Here is a 20,159-nt window from a genome sequence, read left to right on the forward strand (position 1 = left end):
CTACCCGCTTCCCAGTCCTGGGGCCACAGGTGGCTAAGATAACGCCTGGTGATTAGCCAGAAGGCATTGCCGTGGGCTGTGATGAAGAATCGGACCACCTCTTCTGCCCTCATGTCTCCCATTACTGCCTGTAGGATGGGTGTAGAAGTAAATTCTCCCCACCCTGCTGACCTTTACCCTGATTGGCTCCTGTACATTATATTAGCTGTGTGTGTTTTCTCAATAAATGAGATCATGCTTTGACTGTTCTCCCTGGCGCATCTGATTGTCCTCTGGCGAAGGAGGGCTGGGTATGGCGGCCAGTCGACCTTTACCTTTCTTGGCCCGTCCTGGTCGGGGCGTGCTCCCCCAATCTCTCCTGCAGGTCAGGAGGGATCGGGGGCTAAAAACCCCGACAATTTTAGCCAAAGCACGTCCCAATACTAACACTAAAACCATCACTGAGTGGTCATTTCTAGTCTCTGATTATGCTGGTTATCAAGTCCTTAATATTTCCAAGAAAAACTCATCCCCAATATTCAGTGTGCTCACTAGAAAAATATCTGGTGATCAGAGGTAAATACAGTAACCACCCTATTCAGCACAGTGCCCCTCCTGAGGAGATTTCAGGGGGCAATTAGCCTCAATCCTTTTTATTTTTATTTTTCAGGCACTTGGGAAATGTGCACAGAGACTGAGCATGCTATCTTCTAGAAAAGTCTCAAGGAAAGAGCCTGACTGGTCCTGCCCAGAGAGAAAAACTAAAAGGGAATGTATAAAGGGGGCAACCTGTGGGTGCCAACATCTGCCCTGAGGGTAAGAGGAAACGCTGAGGGGACCCCCCACCTCTGATCTCTTGCTTCCACTCTGACCATCCCTCCTTCAGGATGGGCACAGGCCACTGTGCCTCCCTCGCCTTTGCTAAAACCCTTCAAACCATACTACCCAGCTGTTGAGTAGGATGCTCCCCAAGCAGCTCATTGTCCCATATTACAGAGGAAGGAAGTCAGCCCCGAGGTCGAGCACTTTCCCCAAGGTTACAAAGCTGGAAGTTGCTGGAACCACCCAACAGGTGCTCAGTCAGTTACTTTCCTCCTTTCTGGTTTTCAGACATCACACAGCACAGAAGGATAAACACATTTATTGATTCTCCTTTAGCCATGAGGGAGGGCTAGCGAGAAAGGGGAGGGGCTAAGGGCTGCCATGCAGACAGCGGGGATCAGGAGATCAGAGGAGCTGGTGGGTGGTGAGGTCCGTCTCGACTGGAGTCTCCACAGTCACTTCTGGCACAAGATTTCTGTGGCTGCTTCAAGTTTTCACTGTTTCTTGGTGTCTGCTCCTCAAGGAAAAAAAAAAAAAATTCCTCTTCAGCTGTGCTCAGGATCCTGAATAACAGAGGGCTATTCTGTCCCCATTATGAGAAGTTCCACCTGCAAAGCAAACAGCTCTTGTAGCATCCTCCTTTACCCTCCCCAAAGACCTGGAGGTCCCAGTCATTGTCCTGTCTTCCTGAGGCCCTACTCACTGTCCTGTCTCCCAGGGGAGGGGGACCCACCTCATCTTCTTCTCTCCCTTCCCCTGGTCAGCCCAGATCACTCAGTCCTGAGGTCTCCATTTCCTGAATTATGGCTACTTCTTCGTGTTGGGCCTATCTGGGTTCATCCTGATAATGGGCCTATGGAACCCTGGTGAGTCAGTTTCCTGGATCAGGACATTTGTTCCTGATTTGAGGCAGACAGCAAGAGCATTTGTGTCTGGCTTCCTGGGGTCAGAGATCTGGGGTCAGACTGGAGCCAGTTTTCTAGTCTGGGCTCTACCTGAGCTTTACCCCTGCAGAGAGAGGACCAAGGTAGGAGCTGAAGAGAGACAGAGGAAACCTCAGACACCAGCGGTGCACTGTTCACAAGTGCAGCCGGGAAACTTCTGCCTCGGCTCACCTCAGTCCTAACCTCTGACTCCTCTCCACAGCTCCACCTGGATGTCCATGGGACACTTCAAGCATCCTGTCACCACATAAAACTCTTGGTTTACCTCCCAGATCTGCTCCTCCTGCCTTCATATCCGTCACATGAAGGCCTCCCATCCACCCCATGAGTCAGGCCTGGGGTCCTGGAGGTGCCATAATGTGGCAATAAGAGGCAGCACTCCAGTTACAAACAGCTGGGGTTTGAATCCAGTCTGCCGCTCCTTAGCAATGTGTCTAAGGGCAACAAAGTTGAAGGGCTGTGGAGGGGTAAGGAATGGCAGCTGGACACAGATCTTATTGTAAAAATGTTCCCTAGCTCTTGCTGCAGATCCATGAGGCTTGAATGCCGCTTGCCTGAGTGCTATTTGGGAGCTCAATAAAAATGTCATGCTTCTGGGTATCCCCAGACTCTCCTATGGGTTCACAGGGCTTTAGGAGCTATTTCTGGGGTGTCTCTCAGAGGTGAAGAAGCCCACACCAGAGCTGGCCAGGCCCTCTGAAGTCCTTGATCCATCCTTTCCTCTGCACATGGGAAACTGAGGCCAAGAGGGGGAGGTGACCTCCCTAAAGACCCCCTGTGGATTAGCAGCAGATCTGGGGTTTGAGAACAGACATCCTGACTCCCAGCCCACAGGTCTCGAAAAGAACATGTTTACATCACTCATGGTGATTCTCCCCTCTGGCTACAAAGCCCACTCAGCCCTACCCAAGCACCCGCCCCCTCCAAAATAGACAGATCACCCACACAGAGTCTTACCTGCTCACTGTGGGACTTGCCATATCTCAGATGGGTGACAAAGTGCTCACAGTTCCAGCCCAGAACGTTGTACCATATCTCCTTGCCAATCAGCTTCTCAGCATAACTGATGATTTTTTCTGCAGACAGTGGTTGGTACATGTCATCCAAGTAGTTGTTGATCTGATAGGAACAGCCCCGTGCCACATCCTCTAGCTGCTCCCGTTTCACCATTGCCTTGCCTCCCTGGACAGAGAAGGGGCTGGAGGAGCCACCTGTAGGGTTCTTACCTGCAATCAGAGACATGCTCATTGGGAGCTGAAGAGGGAAGTGAGGCACAGAGAGATGCGCGTAAGACAAGAAAGGACAGAAGGAATCTGCTGTTGAGCTTTTGGTTTATCATTTCACCAATGTGAGTGAAGGACCCACAGATTTTGCTGTTTTTATGTTAATAAGACATGAGAATTTCCTCAAGTCAGTGGACGTTGTGATTGTCAGTGGTGGCCACGGTATTCTACATGAGCAAGTGCATCCTTTGTATGTCCATCCCCTCTTGTGGGAAGCCATCCTCACGCGTGACTGGGTGACTCCCGGTTTGGGTCTGAGGCTTCTGGCTGTGTCGGAATTTTCCCGGCCCTCTCCTGATGAGAGAACCCGTCAGTGTGGGGGTGTGACTAACCACTGACCCCGGGGGCCCAATCACTGACCCTGACCTTGGAGTGCATTCCCCTCTCAACCTTCATTGGATGGAATTATCCCCTGAATTTCTTGTTCCCCAATAAAAGGCTACTCCCTGGCGTGTCCACTCTCTCTCTCTCCTGCTAGCCCTGAGTAATCCTTGCTGCCCTGCTGGGCGGTTAGAGGTTGGAGCCAGAGAGGGGAGCCGTCTCGGACCTGGCAATAGAAATAAGGTAACTGAGTCTGTGTGTTTTATTTCGATCTCTTCTAGCTAACTTTATGCCAAGAACCTCATTAATGAAACAATTGCGCAGGCCGCATGGTGGAATTGGCGCCCACGAGGGGGGCATTCTAGATTAGTTAGATTGAGTGGGAGCGGGCTATAAAGATAAAGATAAAGGAAGTGGTGACAATTTAGAGTCACAAAAGTACCTGGAGCTATTGAAGGAAAGAGACGTTAAATTAATTAAAATGGGAAATTCAACTTCTACGGATAAGGAAATGTATCTGACTATTTTAGACAGTATAATTAATCAGAAAGGAAAACAGATAAAGAAAGCTCAGTTATTACAATTCTTAAAGATTGTAGGTGAATATTGTCCTTGGTTTTGTGAACAAGAGTCTCCAAATTTATTTACTTGGGAGAAATTAGGAAGAAAGTTACAAAAGGTTTATTTTTCTAATGAACTACCTGGAGGCATAGAAAGTATTCAGAAAACTTGGACGGCTCTAGAAGTTTGCCTTTTTGAGTATATGGGTCAAAGTTCGTGGCCCCCTGAAGACCTGTTAAAAGGCTTGCAAAGGGCTATTAAGTCTATTCAAATGGAAAATCCGCCTGAGGCTAAGTTAATTCCTTTTCCCTTAAGCCATTTAAAAACAGAGATGCTAGGGGCCAAACCGAAGATTAGGAATGTGACTTTAAACTTACAAGACCAGACTAGCCCGCAGGGATATTCTAGGGACGGATATCATAGAGGACAAACCTCCGAGATCTTAGAAAGCCCTCTGGAAGAGGTAGAGGATCTTCCTGCAGAGGAAAATCCGGAAGAGATTCCTAGAGGGGCTCAGAGTTCTTCTCCGCCACGTGGTTTAGAAACCCAAATTCAAAATGGCGATAGTGCAGAGTCTGACCATGACTCGCAATCTGAGGGAGAAGAATCAGACATTGAAATTCAGGACTTACAGAGAAATCTTAACAGGCTGCGTTTAACACCGCCTGCCCAGGCTATTGGAATTCGGCCGGTACCTGCTAAAAGGACAAAATTTAACAGGTACGCTGGAGTAACAATGACTTTTCTTACCCCGTTCCAGTGAGGTATTAAGAAAGCACAGGAAGATGGGGAGGATACTAGCGGTTTTCACCTTTTTCCAGTTTTTGAGCAAGTTAATGAGCAAGATCAGAGGGTTAGAGTTCATGCTGTAATCCCATTTAAAACCATTAAGGAACTAAAAAGTGCATGTGAGACGTATGGTCAAAATTCGCCTTTTGTACAGAGCCTGATAGAAAATATTTGCTCACAACTCCTTCCTCCTAGCGATTGGATTTCTTTAGCCAGATCTTGTCTGAGCGGGGGTGATTTCTTACTCTGGAGGACTTATTGGACTGATTTTTGTACTGAACAGGCAGAAAAGAACAAAAGACAGGATATAGAAATGCCAGTAGAAATGTTTCTAGGGACAGGTGAATTTACTGACCTAGAAAGACAGTTAAATTATGATTTTGTAGTATACAATCAAATAACTGATTGTGCAAAACGTGCCTGGAGGCAGATTGTCCCCAAGGACCAATCCAATTTAGTTCTTACCAAAATCAGGCAAGGTGCGAGTGAACCTTACTCAGATTTCGTAGCCCGGTTGTACCAGGCTGCAAACAGGTCAATCGGGGACTCGGGAGCGAGTGAGTTCATTGTTAGGCAATTGGCATTCGAAAACGCAAATAAATACGGTCAGGATATTCTTAGCACGGTAAAAAAGGGACAGTTTCCGAGTTTATTAGCCTATGTTCTGACATAGACTCTACTCATTTACAAACGGTGGCCCTAGCTGCAGCAATAAAAGAAACTTTGAAACCACAGGATTTAGTACGAAAACCTCGCGGAAAATGTTACATTTGCGGGAGAAATAATCATTTTGCGCGGGAGTGTGGCATGTGCAATTTTAAGTTCAGGGCTCCATCTACTGGCGATAATAGATATCACAGGGATCAGCCCCATGTGGTAGATCAAGATGGCGCAGATGAGCCCGCCTTCTTGTCATCATTTCCGCCTGGCTGAACACAAACTTCCGGTCGGCCCGCCCCCGGGGCGAGAATGAGGAAGTAGGTGGTCGCGCAATGTGACGTCATCGCGCCGACCATGGGGGCCGCCATCTTTAATTTTACTGGAGCAAAACAGTTTCCGTACAAACCCCTAATAATTTTCAAGGCTTTTAAGAGATGTTAATTGGCTGAAGCCATCCTTAAAACTAACTACTTCTAAATTAAGTCCTCTATTTCAGATATTACAAGGAAATCCTTCTCCAACCTCTCCACGTCAGCTAACCTTAGAGGCTAGAATGGCTTTAAGGAGAGTTGAACATGCAATTAAAAATGCACAGCTTACTAGAGTTGATCCTAAAGAAATAGTGTACTTATTAATATTTCCAACTGAGCATACCCCAACAGGAGCCATATGGCAAAGATTAGGAGTTATTGAGTGGATTTATTTATCCCACTCTCCTCAAAAGACATTAATTCCTTTTCATGATTCTATAGCTCAATTAGTAATTAAAGGTAGAACTAAGATTTTACAATTAATTGGATCTGAGCCTGATATCATAATTATTCCATTTTCTATTCAACAGACTAATTGGCTTTTTCAAACTTCTAGCTCATGGCAGATAGCTTTTGCTGATTTTCCTGGCCAGATAGATAGCCATTATCCTCGTGATAAGATTATACAATTTGCATCATTAACGTCACTTATTTTTCCAAAGATTGTACATGCACATCCTATAGATGAAGCTTTATCAGTGTTCATGGATGGTTCTAACTCAGGTAAAGCAGGTTTTTATAGTCGTGTTCACACAGAGGTAATACAAACTTCTTATACTTCTGCCCAAAGAGCAGAGCTTCAAGCTCTGATTTGTGCCTTAAATTACTTTTCAAATGAGCCTATTAATATTTATTCTGACAGCTTATATGCAGTCGGAGTTACTAAAAATATTGAAACTTCAGTTATTGGGTATACTTCATCACAAGAGTTATTTGAGTTATTTCATAATTTACAAAAGACAGTGCTAATGCCAAAGTACCCATGTTTCATAGGGCACATACGGGCTCATACTAATCTTCCAGGACCCTTAGTTTCAGGTAATAACAAGATTGATAAATTAGTAACTTTTTGTCAACAGATGTCTTCATATGACTGTGCACTAGCTTCCCATTCCTTGCATCATCAAAATGCTTCTAGCTTACGTAAAAAATTTAATATTACTAGAGAACAAGCTCGACAGATTGTAAGTCAATGCCCTAAGTGTGTTATTCACACTCCATCTCTGCCATCAGGGGTAAATCCCCGTGGATTAAAACCAAATCAAATACAGCAAATGGATGTAACTCATATTCCTCAATTTGGTAAACAATGTTATGTGCATGTCATAGTGGACACTTATTCTAGATTTATTTTTGCCACAGCACGTACTAAGGAAAATACTCAACATGTAATTTCTCATTGCTTAGCAGCTTTTTCTGTTTTAGGGTGCCCTATGCAGATTAAAACAGATAATGCTCCAGCTTATGTAAGCTCTTCTTTTCAACAATTTTGCCAAGAGTTTAAAATTAATCATAAAACAGAAATTCCTTATAACCCTCAAGGCCAAGCCATTGTGGAACAAGCTCATTTATCTATTAAGCTTCAATTACAAAAATTAAAAGGGGGGAATAGGTTTATGACTCCCCAAAATAGGAGCCCCTATCCAGAAGGATGAGATATCGGAAAAGGATGAAGAAAGACCAGATTGACCCAGCCGAAAAGCTGATTTCATGGGAAGACGTGAAGAAGCTAACAACCCAGGCTTCCCGAATACTTCGACACCTAGGAGAGAACAGGACCCCAGTGATGATGGTAGCAACAGTAATTGCCCTGCTGGGCTGTCAGGTAAAGGGGGATCAAGTAGACACTTACTGGACATATTTCCCAGATCCACCCCAGGTACACCCAGCTGTGTGGACTGGAGAATCTATTCCAGTATTTACTAATGACTCATTCATGATGGGAGGATTTACAGATACTCATATTACTCCCAATCATGTGACTAGATTTAATTATTCTGGCTACAGTACCCAATTACCTTGTGTTGGTCACACGATAAACATGCTGGCTGTCTGAAAGTATCATTAGAAGAAAAGACAGCGATTGGTAGACCTAGACTGACAAATAATTCTATTTATGGGGACTTAAGACCTTATACTAGATCAGTAATTAAGATGGGACTTTCCCATAACAAGCCAGTCATTTCTGCAAAACCTCCACGGATACCCCACTGTCCAAATAGTTCTACAATTGAGATTGGCACCTTTCCTAGATGGATGGATTGTGTAAATACCTTTCGTGTACAACATAAGGTGTCTAAAGATAGTGGGTATATTTTAGACTGGTCTCCAAAAATTGATAAAAGACAATTACGAAGAAATTCTGCTATGACACCTGCAGGATTTGTTAGTAATATTTTGACTTATAGTAAAGGAGGTGTTCAGAAAGATATTTGGCGTTTAATTGCTGCCTCAGAATTCTTACATTTCACAGACAAACCTTTACCAAAATTTGTTGGCAAGAACTGTAAAGAGGGATCTTGCTATGGCTTACGTGCCCGTGTCCAATCTCTTTATGTTTTAATTATTGGAAATGTAAAAGTTAAATGGATAGATGACAGATATATTGTTACTTGTAATAAATGCAACCTAACCAATTGTATTACTAGGTATAATGGAGGAAAAGGAGTGCTGATACTTCATCAGCCCTCTTTGGTTTTATTGCCTGCTAATATTTCAGAGCCATGGTATGCTGATACTGGTTTACAAGTCTTGCAGCAAATTCATGCCCAGTTAGCAAGACCTAAACGTGCTATTGGAGTTATAATTGTTGGTGTTTTGGCGCTAGTCTCCTTTATTGCCTCAACTGTCTCTGCGTCTCTGACATTGTCTCAGAATATTCAGCATGCAAAATTTCTTAATAATTTAGCTCAAAATACTTCCAAAGCTCTGCGTAATCAAGTAAATATTGATGAAAGGATTGAGACTAAATTAAACGCCTTAGAGGCGACTGTTATAGACATAGGTAATGAACTTTCAGCTTTAAAATTTAAAGAAAGGCTTAAATGCCATGCAAATTATAAATATGTGTCTGTTACAGCTGCCAAGTACAATGCTTCTCTCTGGGACTGGGAGAAGGTTAAAAACCATTTGTTAGGTATTTGGCAAAATAGTAATAATAGCTTGGATATTCTGGAACTTCATCACCATATCCAAGATATTCTGGAACTTCATCACCATATCCAAGACATTCAAAATAATAGAGCTGATTTTTCAGATCCTTCTTCTCTGGCAAACCAAATATTAAAGGAGTTGAATGGATTCAACCCTGGAAATATTCTTAAACACTCGGCCTGGTACATTATTGGATTATTCTCTTTGCTGTTAATTCTCTTTTGTGTTGTAATTATAGGATGGCGAGTCTTCGGAACAAGAATACAGAAACTCCAAAGAGTGAACCGCCGCCTCATTTTTAAGAATAGAAAGGGGGAATATGTGGGAAGCCATCCTCACGCGTGACTGGGTGACTCCCGGTTTGGGTCTGTGGCTTCTGGCTGTGTCGGAATTTTCCCGGCCCTCTCCTGATGAGAGAACCCGTCCATGTGGGGGTGTGACTGACCACTGACCCCGGGGGCCCAATCACTGACCCTGACCTTGGAGTGCAGTCCCCCCTCAACCTTCATTGGATGGAATTATCCCCTGAATTTCTTGTTCCCCAATAAAAGGCTACTCCCTGGCGTGTCCACTCTCTCTCTCTCCTGCTAGCCCTGAGTAATCCTTGCTGCCCTGCTGGGCGGTTAGAGGTTGGAGCCAGAGAGGGGAGCCATCTCGGACCTGGCAATACAAATAAGGTAACTGAGTCTGTGTGTTTTATTTCGATCTCTTCTAGCTAACTTTATGCCAAGAACCTCATTAATGAAACCATTGCGCAGGCCGCATGGTGGACCCTCTTGCTGGTCATGTAGGTATTTGACTATTACAAGTGATGGTGATGAAGTGTTTCTTATTTGGTCATCTTTGTATGCTTGTGTGTTCAGAAGGAGAGCAAGTTGGTTTCACTAGTCACCATTTGCCAGATATGATGCTGTGCTGGTTTTTCATACCCGACTAGATTGAATCTCCTTTTTGATTTTCAATGGAAAATATGATCTCCATTTAACAAGCACTATTGGACCCAGAGAGAAATTATCAGATTTTTCTGTGCTAAGGAAAGTATTAGAATCAGGATGTGAAATCGCTTCTCCCAAGCCCTAGAGGTCGGGTTCCTTCCCCTGGGCTGAGCTCTGACTTTAGGGAATTCTTGGTGCCAGTGTCTTCTGTCTAATGACCTAGTACAGTTCTGGGCACCTAGGATCACAGAAGAGCTCTGGATGGAGTCCAAAGTCCGTCCTAAGGTGTGTCCTGATTTTTTAGAGATAGCCGCTAATAAGCCTAATGATTAGGCATGCTCCTCCCCTCCTTCCATTTCCATTTTGAGCCTGATGTTTGCACTCAGAATCCTCTAAAGAAAATCCTCTTTGAAAGGTATCCACAGCCTGGGAAGCAGTCTGTGTCCCTACTCCCAAGTGCTGTCTTACCATTCCTCTAAAGTGTTATCTGGATTAATCGATTTACCATTTACCATCAATTCAGGCATTTTTATAACTTTGCTCAGGGAGGTGATCTCTTGCGAAAAGCTGATAAGATGGCAATATATTGTTCTGAGAGTGAGGCAACGAGGCCTGTGCATGCAAATATCGTGAAAATAGAATAGCTGTGGTTATGGTGGCATTGCCCTTGAGATCAGGAGCCAGTCTGCACTTCATTTGGCAGTCTTATTCCAGCATCTGATTTTTTTCTTTCACCAACTATCTTACATCTGCCTCCTGATTTCTCCTCTTAACGGGCTTTGCTATCCAGCTGCATCTATTCCAAGAGTTAAATAAGTCATCAGCAAAACTCAAGGTGGCAGATTAGAGGAAGGCTGCAGTTCCAGTTGCTCGGGGGCTCGGGATCCAGCAGTGGGAATGCCGCTTCTCAGCAAGTTGGGTGAAAGAAGGAATTCACTGGAATTGACTCCCAGACAGTCGGAGCCTCTTAGAGACCCAGAAATTTAGGTTCATTGAACAAAGGACGAGAACAAGTACAGTGGAGCCAAGCTGGTTGTGGAAGTGGCAGCAGAACTGGGTCACTGCAGAGGAGAGGGACAACAGAGAGAGAGAGAGAGACCCAGGGGACAAATCCAGCACAGAAGAACCTGTAGAACGGAAAAGCAGTCCGACCTGGTGTTGGAAATGTGCTCTGTTTCTCAAGTGGCAAATGGACAACAGAGGCAAAGAGCCCTCTCGAGGCAGCCGCATGGCAACTTGCTAAGGATCCTGGGAGATGCTAGCAAATATCCCTGCTGACCTGGCAGGAGCCTGCTGGGTGGCCCAGGGTGTACTAGCAGAATGTGACTAAGGCAGACACGGAGAAGGTTGTACTCAGGGGATTCGCGCAGAGATACGAAAAGGACTGCAACTTGCTTTCCCTCCGAGTGACCAGAGGAAGAGGCTCAGGAAACAGAATAGGTGAGTGATTGCACTCAGGGACTGAGCCTGGGAAGCCCACATTCATGGGTGGTGGGGTGTGCAGACCTGTGGAGGGTTTCTTCCCCACTCCACTAGGAGAATTCTCTGGAAGCCCCAGCCACCATCAGCATCTGCCCAGCTCTAGTGGCGTGTTGATCTAATCTCTCCACAGCAAAGACCACCAACAAAGCCACAAAGCTGGGTTAGAGCTGAACCCCAGTCACTGCAACTTCCCCTGTAGCGCTCTGCAGCAGCCCCACCCTGCGAGTGCGTGGACCTGGTCTGCGGGACAAAACTCCAATCATCAGTCCTTTCCCCTCCATCCTGCCCCCTACTGGTGAGAAGGGAAGCTGAGCGCTGTTTCAGCAGCTGTAGTGGAGGCCGCTCCAGCAGGCAGCTCAGCGAGAAGCACAAAAAGAGGAGTTCCCAGCCCCTCCTCTCTCTCCAAGGGGTCTGTACAGCAACAAGAAATGCAAAGAAGGGCAATTGTGTGTAGCCAGGGGACACCATCCTTGCTGACAGTTTGACCACTCCAGTGGAGACAATTCTTTCATTTTTCATTCTCTTCTGTGTGTGTGTGTGTGTGTGTGTGTGTGTGAGAGAGTGTGAGTGTGTTATGCTGATTGGTTCATGGATAAACACACACAAATATACTTGTTTCTTTTTTTCTCATTTTTAACATTTTTTTGTTTGTAAGTTTTCTTTGTGTTTTGAGGTTTGGGGGGTTTTGTTTATTTTGTTTTTTTTTTTAAATTGTTTTCCTTTCTTTGCGTTCATCTTCCTCTAACAGCCAATTAATTCTTTTCTTTTTGTTCTCTTCCTCTCTATTTTGTTTTCTTCTTTCACTTCTCCTCCTCCTTCTTTATCGCCATCACTCGCTGCATCGCTTTTGCTGTCCCTGTTCACATTTTGAATATTCTAGATTTCTTCTGCCTCCCTCTCATATTTCTTTTCTCTTTTTAAAATTTTTTTTAAGAGAGAGAGAGAGAATTTTTAATATTTATTTTTTAGTTTTCGGCGGACACAACATCTTTGTTTGTATGTGGTGCTGAGGATCGAACCTGGGCCGCACGCATGCCAGGCAAGAGCGCTACCACTTGAGCCACATCCCCAGCCCTATTTCTTTTCTCTTAATGACCTGTATTTACCATCCTTTAGAACTATTGGGTTTTTTGGGGGGGTGGGTGGGTGAACTGGGGATTGAACTCAGGGGCACTGGACCACCGAGCCACATCCTCAGTTCTATTTTGTATTTTATTTAGAGACAGAGTCTCACTGAGTTGCTTACGCCCCACAGTTGCTGAGCCTGGCTTTGAACTCACGATCCTCCTGCCTCAGGCTCTTGAGCTGCAGGGATTACAGGCGTGCACCATCACACCCAGGGAACTATTGGGTTTATTTAATCCCTCCCCCCACCACTCCTGTCGTGCTTATTGGTTCTGTGGATGGGGTGGTGGACGCCTGCTCTTTGTTTAATGTCAGATCTAGTTCATGGCTGCTCCTTGTTGTTGCTGTTGGCAACGGCTCACCCTGCTGTTTCTGTTTCTGGGTAATTGCTGTTGTGGCTGGCATAGTAAGCACTAGGTATTTATTCAGTTATTTTAATGCTCTGTATTGTTCACTGTTTGCTGTTGTTTGTTTCTGCCTTTTCTGTGAGGCGCTGGGACACTATGGGGACAGTACAAAACCCAAAACCCAGTGAAGAGATGATGCACACAAAATAACCACGTGCAAGTTTCAGTGATACTTTAATACAAGGAAGAGGTGAACAAAAACCCCCAAGCCAGGCCCCAAGGAGGAATATCTGGTTGGGGGGGGCTCTCTGTTCCCACTCATGGATGTCCACTCCTCAGCAAAAAAGGAATAGCACAAACACTGTGGACACCACACCTACAAGGGGCCCCAGTCTACACCACTCCTTTGTCCCTGTAGGATACACAGAATTGTTAAGTGAATAGGAAAAGTCCCAGAGGGTGCACCCACCTACCCTGTTGTACACAACACAATTGCTAGATCTACAAGAAGGACCCCACTCTTGTGACACCTACCAGGAAAGTGGGACCCTCTGGTTCTGACACAATGCACACGTCAAAGTATACTAATCATCGCCAGAGGAATAGTAGGGAAGCCATACTACAAAACCCACTTGGAAATAGGTTGAAAAATCCACAAAACCCAACCCTGATATTCCAGAATACTTTGCCAAGAGAAGACTGTGTGTCTCCACAGATGCACAAAATCCAACATTAAGAGACCAACATTAGGATAGACATGAGAATACATGAAATTTGAAAAAAAAAACACCCCAACATGACATCTCCTAAAGTTCACAATTCACCAGCAACTGACTCTAACGTTATTGAAGTAGATGAAATACCAGACCAAGAATTAAAAAGGATGGTTATAAAAATGATCAATGAATCCCAAGAGGACACAGAAAAACAACTAAATGAGTTAAGGAAGTCAATGCAGGATATGAATGAGAAGTACAGAAAAGAAATAGAGATACTGAAAAAAAGCCAAGCAGAAACTTTGGAAATGAAAAACACAATGCATCAAACACAACATCCAGGTGAAAGTTTCTAATAGAGTAGACCACACAGGAGACAGGCTCTCAGCTGGGCCATTCAGGCAGTACTGGAGACAAGACAATAAACAACCACCAACAGCCTGATTAGGAGAACTCGGCCAACATTAAGAGACCAAATTTATGAGTCATTGAAACTAAAGAGGTCCTGGAGATAGAGGCTAATGGCATTAAGACACATTTCAGTGAAATAAATAATAGCAGAAATGTTTCTAAACCTTAGGAATAAGATAGACGTGTAGATGCAGGAATCATTCAGAACTGTAGATAGACAGAATCAAAAAAGAACTCTCCATGACACATTATAATTAAAATGCTTAACATACAGAGAAAGGATACAATTTGAAAAGCTTCTAGAGAAAAATGTGAGGTCATATCAGAGGTGAGGTAATTAGAATTACCTCTTGTTTCTTTTAAACAAGTATGACCTGTCAAAATTGAATCAAGAAGAAAACTTAAACAGACCAATAACAAGCAATGAAACAATAGCTAAGCTATGGAACCAACCTAGGTGCCCTTCAACAGATGTATGGATAAAGAAAATATGTGGTATGCATATACAATGGAATATTACTTTGCCATAAAGAAGAATGAAATTATGACACTTGGCCAGTAAATAAATGGGACTGGAGATTATTGTGCTAAGTAAAATAAACCAATCCCTCAAAATCAAAGGTCAAATGATCTCTTTAATATGTGGATGATGACTCACAAGAGGAGGAGGGAGGGGGGGAGGAGTGGAGGGTCACAGGATTGGATGGGTGGAGTGGAAAAGAGGGAGAGGGTGGGAATGGGAAAGACAGTAGAATGAATTGGACATAACTTTCCTATGTTCATACATGAATACATGACCAGTGTAACTCGACATCTTGTATAACCACAATAATGGGAAAGTTATACTCCATGTATGTATGATAGGTCAAAATACATTCTACTGTTATATATAACTCAAAATAACAAATTAAAAAATAATAACAAGCAATGAGTTATAAGTAGTAATAAAAAGTCTTTCATCATAGAAAAGTCTAGGATCAGATGGATTCTCAGCTGAATAGCACACCATTAAAGAAGAACAAATGTCAATACTTCTCACATTATCTCATGACATAGAAAGGGGTGGAACACTTCCAAAGTCATTCTATGTAACCAATATCACCCCAATGCCCAAACCAGATAAGGACACATCAAAGGAAGAAAACTATAGGCCAATATCCCTAAAAGATTTAGATCCAAAAATCTTTGATAAAATATTAGCAAACCACATTCCAAAACACATGAAGAAGATTGTATACCACAATCAAGTTGGAGTCATCCAGAGATGCAAGGATGTTTGAACATATGCAAATGAACAAATTAATTCATGACACAAATAGAATTAAGGACAAAAATCACATAGCCATCTTTATAGATAGAGAACCTTTGACAAAATTCAGTACCCATTCATGATAAAAACACTGGGGTGAGTAGGAATTGAAGGGCCTTACCCTGAATCTTAAAGGAATAAGATAGAAAACCACAGCCCAGCATCATAGTAAATGGGGTAAAACTGAAAATGTTTCCTTTAAAATCTGGAACAAATCAAGGATGTCTGCTCTTACCACCTCTACTTAACATGGTACAAGTACTAATTTCCATAGCAATTAGGCAAGAAAAGGAAATAAAAGGGAGAAAAATAGGAAAGGAAGAAGTCAAATTATCACTGTTTGCAGATGACATAATCCTATACTTAGAAAACCCATTTCACTGAAGGAGCCAACGGCTCCTTTCCTGTTCTGGCAGGACCGAGGGAATCCACTGCTCCTACCCCACGGGACATACACATGCACAACCTCGCCTAGCATTCCCCTGGAATGGGTGTCCCCACTCTCATTTCCCTTGCTCATCTGCCTTTCAGTGGTTCTCATTGTGTTATTCCAAAGTATTCTGGAAATTGCATTTTCAACTGGACTTACTTGGGGTAGTCAGATGGACCACATAACCATTTCCAACATAGACGACCCAGTGCTGATAGCCAAACCGAAAAATCTCAATCAAATCTCCAGGTTTGGGCTGAAAGAGAAAAGCCAGAGAAAGTTAGACAGGCTTCCAGGCACCTGGGGAACCTTCCACTGGGGAGCAGAAGCTCAGCCAGGGGGCTCCTCCTTCCTCCTGTTGGTCACCTGGTGAGAACGTGTGGAGGAAAGAGCCCCTGTGTCCCTTGGTATCCACAGCCCCACTGCCACTTTGTAGGGCTCCCTCCCCTCCATGGGGGACCTTCACTGTGGAAGCCTGGAACATGCCCTTGTGGATTGGGAGAGGGAGTTTTGTCTGGGTGGGTGTCAAGTGTGTGTGCACTGAGGACGCAGATGTGCACGTGCAGGTGTGTTGTACCTGTGCTCCTAAGAGTGCCCACGTACTGTTAAACGTAGCAGCACCTTTGCTGATGAGGGAGGAATACTGCAAAGGTGAGGCTCAAGCTCTCTGCCCTTTGCAGGTGGACTCTCAGGCCCTCATCCGTCCTCCTGTCCTGTGCTCCTCCATGATAATATCAGGCACCTCATCCTCCCTCCAACCTGACACCTAGCCCTCACAGATGCCACCTGTGAGATGAAAGTACCAACAGCCTCATGGGTTTGGAGCCTTACAGTGGGGTCTTATGGGGCCATTTGACTCCCAGCACTGAGGGGTTGTCTCCAGGCAAGGAGAAGACCTCTCAGCCTAGGATAACTGTGATCCCACAACCTCCCCTCTCCCTGCAAGCACCAGGTTGGGCCACAGTTCCCTCTACCCAGGGAGGGCAAAGAATCCCATTGAACAGATGAGGAAACTGAGGAACAGAGAGGAGGAGGGCCTTGCCCAAGATCATCAGGGGGAAGACTGTGCTCTTCTCTACCTTCTCTGTCTGCTTCCCCGGTGTCCTGACTCCCCTCTGCCTTCCTCACTTCCTCCTCCCTCTCTCCGCTCACCCCCACCACCTTGGGCACTGCAGCTTCAAAATTTGAGAAAATTTCAGCTTTTCTCCCACTTGGAGCCTGTCGTCAGTGGATGACAAACCCTCTTCCATCCATTCAGAGATGAGGGGTCAACTTTGCCCTCTTTTTCAAGCCAATTTAAAGTCACAAGGTCCATCCAATGCAGACTCCAGAAGTTTCTTCTGATTCATTTCCACGCCCATCTCCTATTCCAGCCTCTGTGACCTCTCACCCCAGCCTTCTGACTGGCCTCCCCATCTCCTGTCCCTGTCATTACACATCCAGTCCCAAGAACCACAGGGGCCTGCCTGTGGGCACGTCTGGTCATGAACTTCCTCTCACGTCAGGGTACCTGATGCCCACTGCAGGCAGCCTGCAGGCCTTCCTGATGGGCACTTCCTCACCATCCTCACCTTCCCTTGGCTCTGCCCAACCCCAGGACCACTGAGTGACTTGTCCTCCCCTTCATCACAGCACCCGCTCTGGCCTCTGCTGCTGAGCATGTCTGGGTCTCACTCCCACAACCTGCCCAGCCTGGCTCTCTGGGCACCAGGCCGTGGAACCTCCCCTCCCCCTGCAAGGACCAGGCTGGGCCACAGTTCCCTCTACCTGTGTGAGTGCCCTCTGCCCTCTGAGCTCAGGAGCAGGTCCTGTGTGCTCACCCCTCCTTCCCGTCAACACCAGGATCTAGCCAAAGGCCAGGCCTGGAATGGGGCAAAGGAAATAAGCACAGGAGAAGGTGGAGGATCAGCAGGGCCAGACCCCTGTCCAGCTCCTCCTGCTTCTCAGCCTAAGTGGCCACGTCACTCAGGCCACAGCAAGGCCAGAGAGCCTCCATCTGGGAAGAAGGAGGGGTTTTTCATTCCATCTTCAAAATGTTCAAGGACATGGCCGGGGCATTGTGGACAGGATGTGGAGCTGGAATTCCAGTGTGGGCCTCTGCTTGGGTGAGGAAAGAGGGCAGGGTGTGGCCACTGGGTCAGAACCTCCCTTACTCTGGATAAAGACAGGGGCCTTCCAGGATCTGTCCATTCCCAATAACTACGAACTCAGCTGAACCCCACGGAGATGAATTAAGCCCTGCCTAGAACTTCCCTGACACAGAAAACCGAGGTTGCTAGGACTCCATACCTCACGGAGCACAGGGGTGAAGCAAGAAGCATCTTGACCTGGGGGGAAAGGACCGTGAAGGGAAGAGGAGGGACAGAGGGGATGATGTCTGCGACTTGGAAGGATCCAAACCCTAATCCCAGCAGCAGCTGGAGGTGAGGTAAGGATTAGCTCACCAGCTAGAGCCCAGAATCGAGGCTGAATGTGGCCTGAGTGTGAGCCCAGGGCCCCAAGCCAGATACGGGCCTTCTAGAGCAGGGACCTGTCTCCCCTCACACTCCCAGCCCAAGACCATAATCAAGCCCCATGGACACAGAACAGAGATGTCCACTGGAAAAGAACTCATTGCCTCTCATGGAAAATTCACTTTTATGTAATAGCAGAATTGTTATCCAAGACTTCAAAATCAAAACTAGTACAGCTGCATGTGGTGGTGCACCTCTGTAATCCCAGTGACTCAGGAGGCTGAGGCAGGAGGATCTCGAGTTTGAGGCCAGCCTTGGAAACTTAGCAAGACCCTACCTCAAAATAGTAAAAAATATAAAGTGCTGGGTATGTAGCTCACTGGTAGAGTGCCCCTGGGTTCAATCCCTAGTGTGAAAAATATATAAATAACATCTATATATTTTATATATAATTATTATATAAAACACATATAATTATCATATTACATAATAAATAAATATGTGTGTGTGCATGCGTGTGAGTGTGTGTGTGTGTGAATGTATGTGTGTATTCAAAGCTAGTACTCATCACTGAGACCAGCAAACTGGATTGTCTTTCCAGGGGGCAGTCGACTCACTGTAGAACCACTTACCATAGCCATTCTGAAGCCACCTGCACATGCATTTGCGTGAACTCTGAGAGTTTCAGTTTCAGTTCTTTCTGCTCTGCTCAGAGTTAATTGTTTACTGGCCAGGCATCGAGAAATGGCCACAGCCTGAGAACTAACAGTGTACGATCAGTTGGCCCAGAAACAGGAAGAGAAATATTGTCCCCTAAGTAGCCAAAATCCTCTCTCGCCTTGCCATCCCCAACCAGGGGAGGGGCTGCTGTGAAGTCAGCGCAATGTCTCCCAACTGTCACCCTGATTATTGAGTCAGCTTTTGCTGTGGTAACAGGCAAACCTGAAATCTCCAGGACTTCAAACAAAGAGATTCATTTCTGACTCACATAGCACGAGGGCATGTGTCAGTTGCGATTCTTCTGGGCTCTCTAGGTTTGGGCTTTGGGCAGAGGTCAAGTTCAGGTGTGTACCACCTGTGTTTGTCCTCTGGGCTCCAGGCAGGTTAAAGGAATGGCCTGAGACACATCCTGGGACACAACGTGGCAAAGGGCACACGGGGAGGAAGCAGAGTGCAGCCACACCATTTCATCTGAAACTCCCACCTAGATGTGGTCATTGACTGGTCATTGTCCGAATGTCCCAGTACCAAGCCCAAAGCTGATGAGGGACATGGATGAGGTACTTCACAAAGGCCACAATAGATAATCCACAACCATGAGGGGACAGGGTATTAGGTGGGAGAAGGGCAACAGTGTAAAGCAAGGTGCATTTTCCAAAGTCATTCAGAAGCTGAACCCCGAAAAATATCTGGCTGGAAGAGTTGGACAGTGACTAGCCGTGGGTACATCCACAGGAAAAATCAAAGCAGGTGGAATGAAGGTGGGGTCCTCTGGGTCAAAGCATGCCCTGCATTCCCTTGAACAGCTTGGCTGCCAGACACGACTGTATTAGCCAAAGTCCTCCAGAGAAACAGGCGAAATGGTGCAGGTAGAGAGGACACACAGACTTTGGTATATATTAGAGAGTGACATGATGAATTGTGAGTGTGTGTGTGTGTGTGCATATGTGTGTGTATGCGGAAAGAGGGAGAGAGAGAAAATTCATCATGAAAAATTGGCTTGTACCATTATGGAGGCTGAGAAGTCCCATGATCTTACCTACCGTCTGCAAGCTGGAGACCTGGAAAGCAGAGGTGTGATTCAGCCCAAGGCCGAAGCCCGTGTGGACCAGCGAACCCCAGAGCAGTCAGCAGAAGGAAACAGGAGGAGAGGGAAGCAGGTGTTCAGAAACACAAGAGAGTCAGGGTACAGATGGCGGGAACCGGTCAACACAGTTTCAGATTTGGCCAGTGTGAACCCTCCCCAGAAACCTCGAGTAGCAAGGCCTCTAAGTGAGCTCGAGGCCCCCATAACCAGAAAGACCTGATTTGCACCTCATGGGCCTACAAGAAAACTCCCTCGAGTGGCCACAGCTCCCTGCCTGCCCTGCCCGGACACCCCAGTTCTTGTTAAGATGTCAGGGTCATC

General features: G+C 45.6%; 1 protein-coding gene across 1 annotated transcript; it reads right to left on the minus strand.

The window, feature by feature from the left end:
* Positions 1 to 1,104: 1,104 nt before the first annotated feature.
* Positions 1,105 to 19,866, minus strand: LOC124092698 (phospholipase A and acyltransferase 4; the record flags this gene model as incomplete). The annotated part of the gene is made up of 4 exons (XM_046444509.1): positions 1,105 to 1,318; positions 2,703 to 2,971; positions 15,738 to 15,834; positions 19,795 to 19,866. Coding segments are annotated over 4 exons (558 nt in total), but the record flags the coding sequence as incomplete, so codon positions are not given.
* Between the last annotated feature and the right edge of the window lie 293 nt (positions 19,867 to 20,159).

The sequence above is a fragment of the Marmota monax genome, unplaced genomic scaffold, assembly GCF_021218885.2.
Source record: "Marmota monax isolate L192 unplaced genomic scaffold, Marmota_monax_Labrador192_F-V1.1 WCK01_AAM20220418_F8-fsc00038, whole genome shotgun sequence".
NCBI classification, from domain to species: domain Eukaryota; kingdom Metazoa; phylum Chordata; class Mammalia; order Rodentia; family Sciuridae; genus Marmota; species Marmota monax.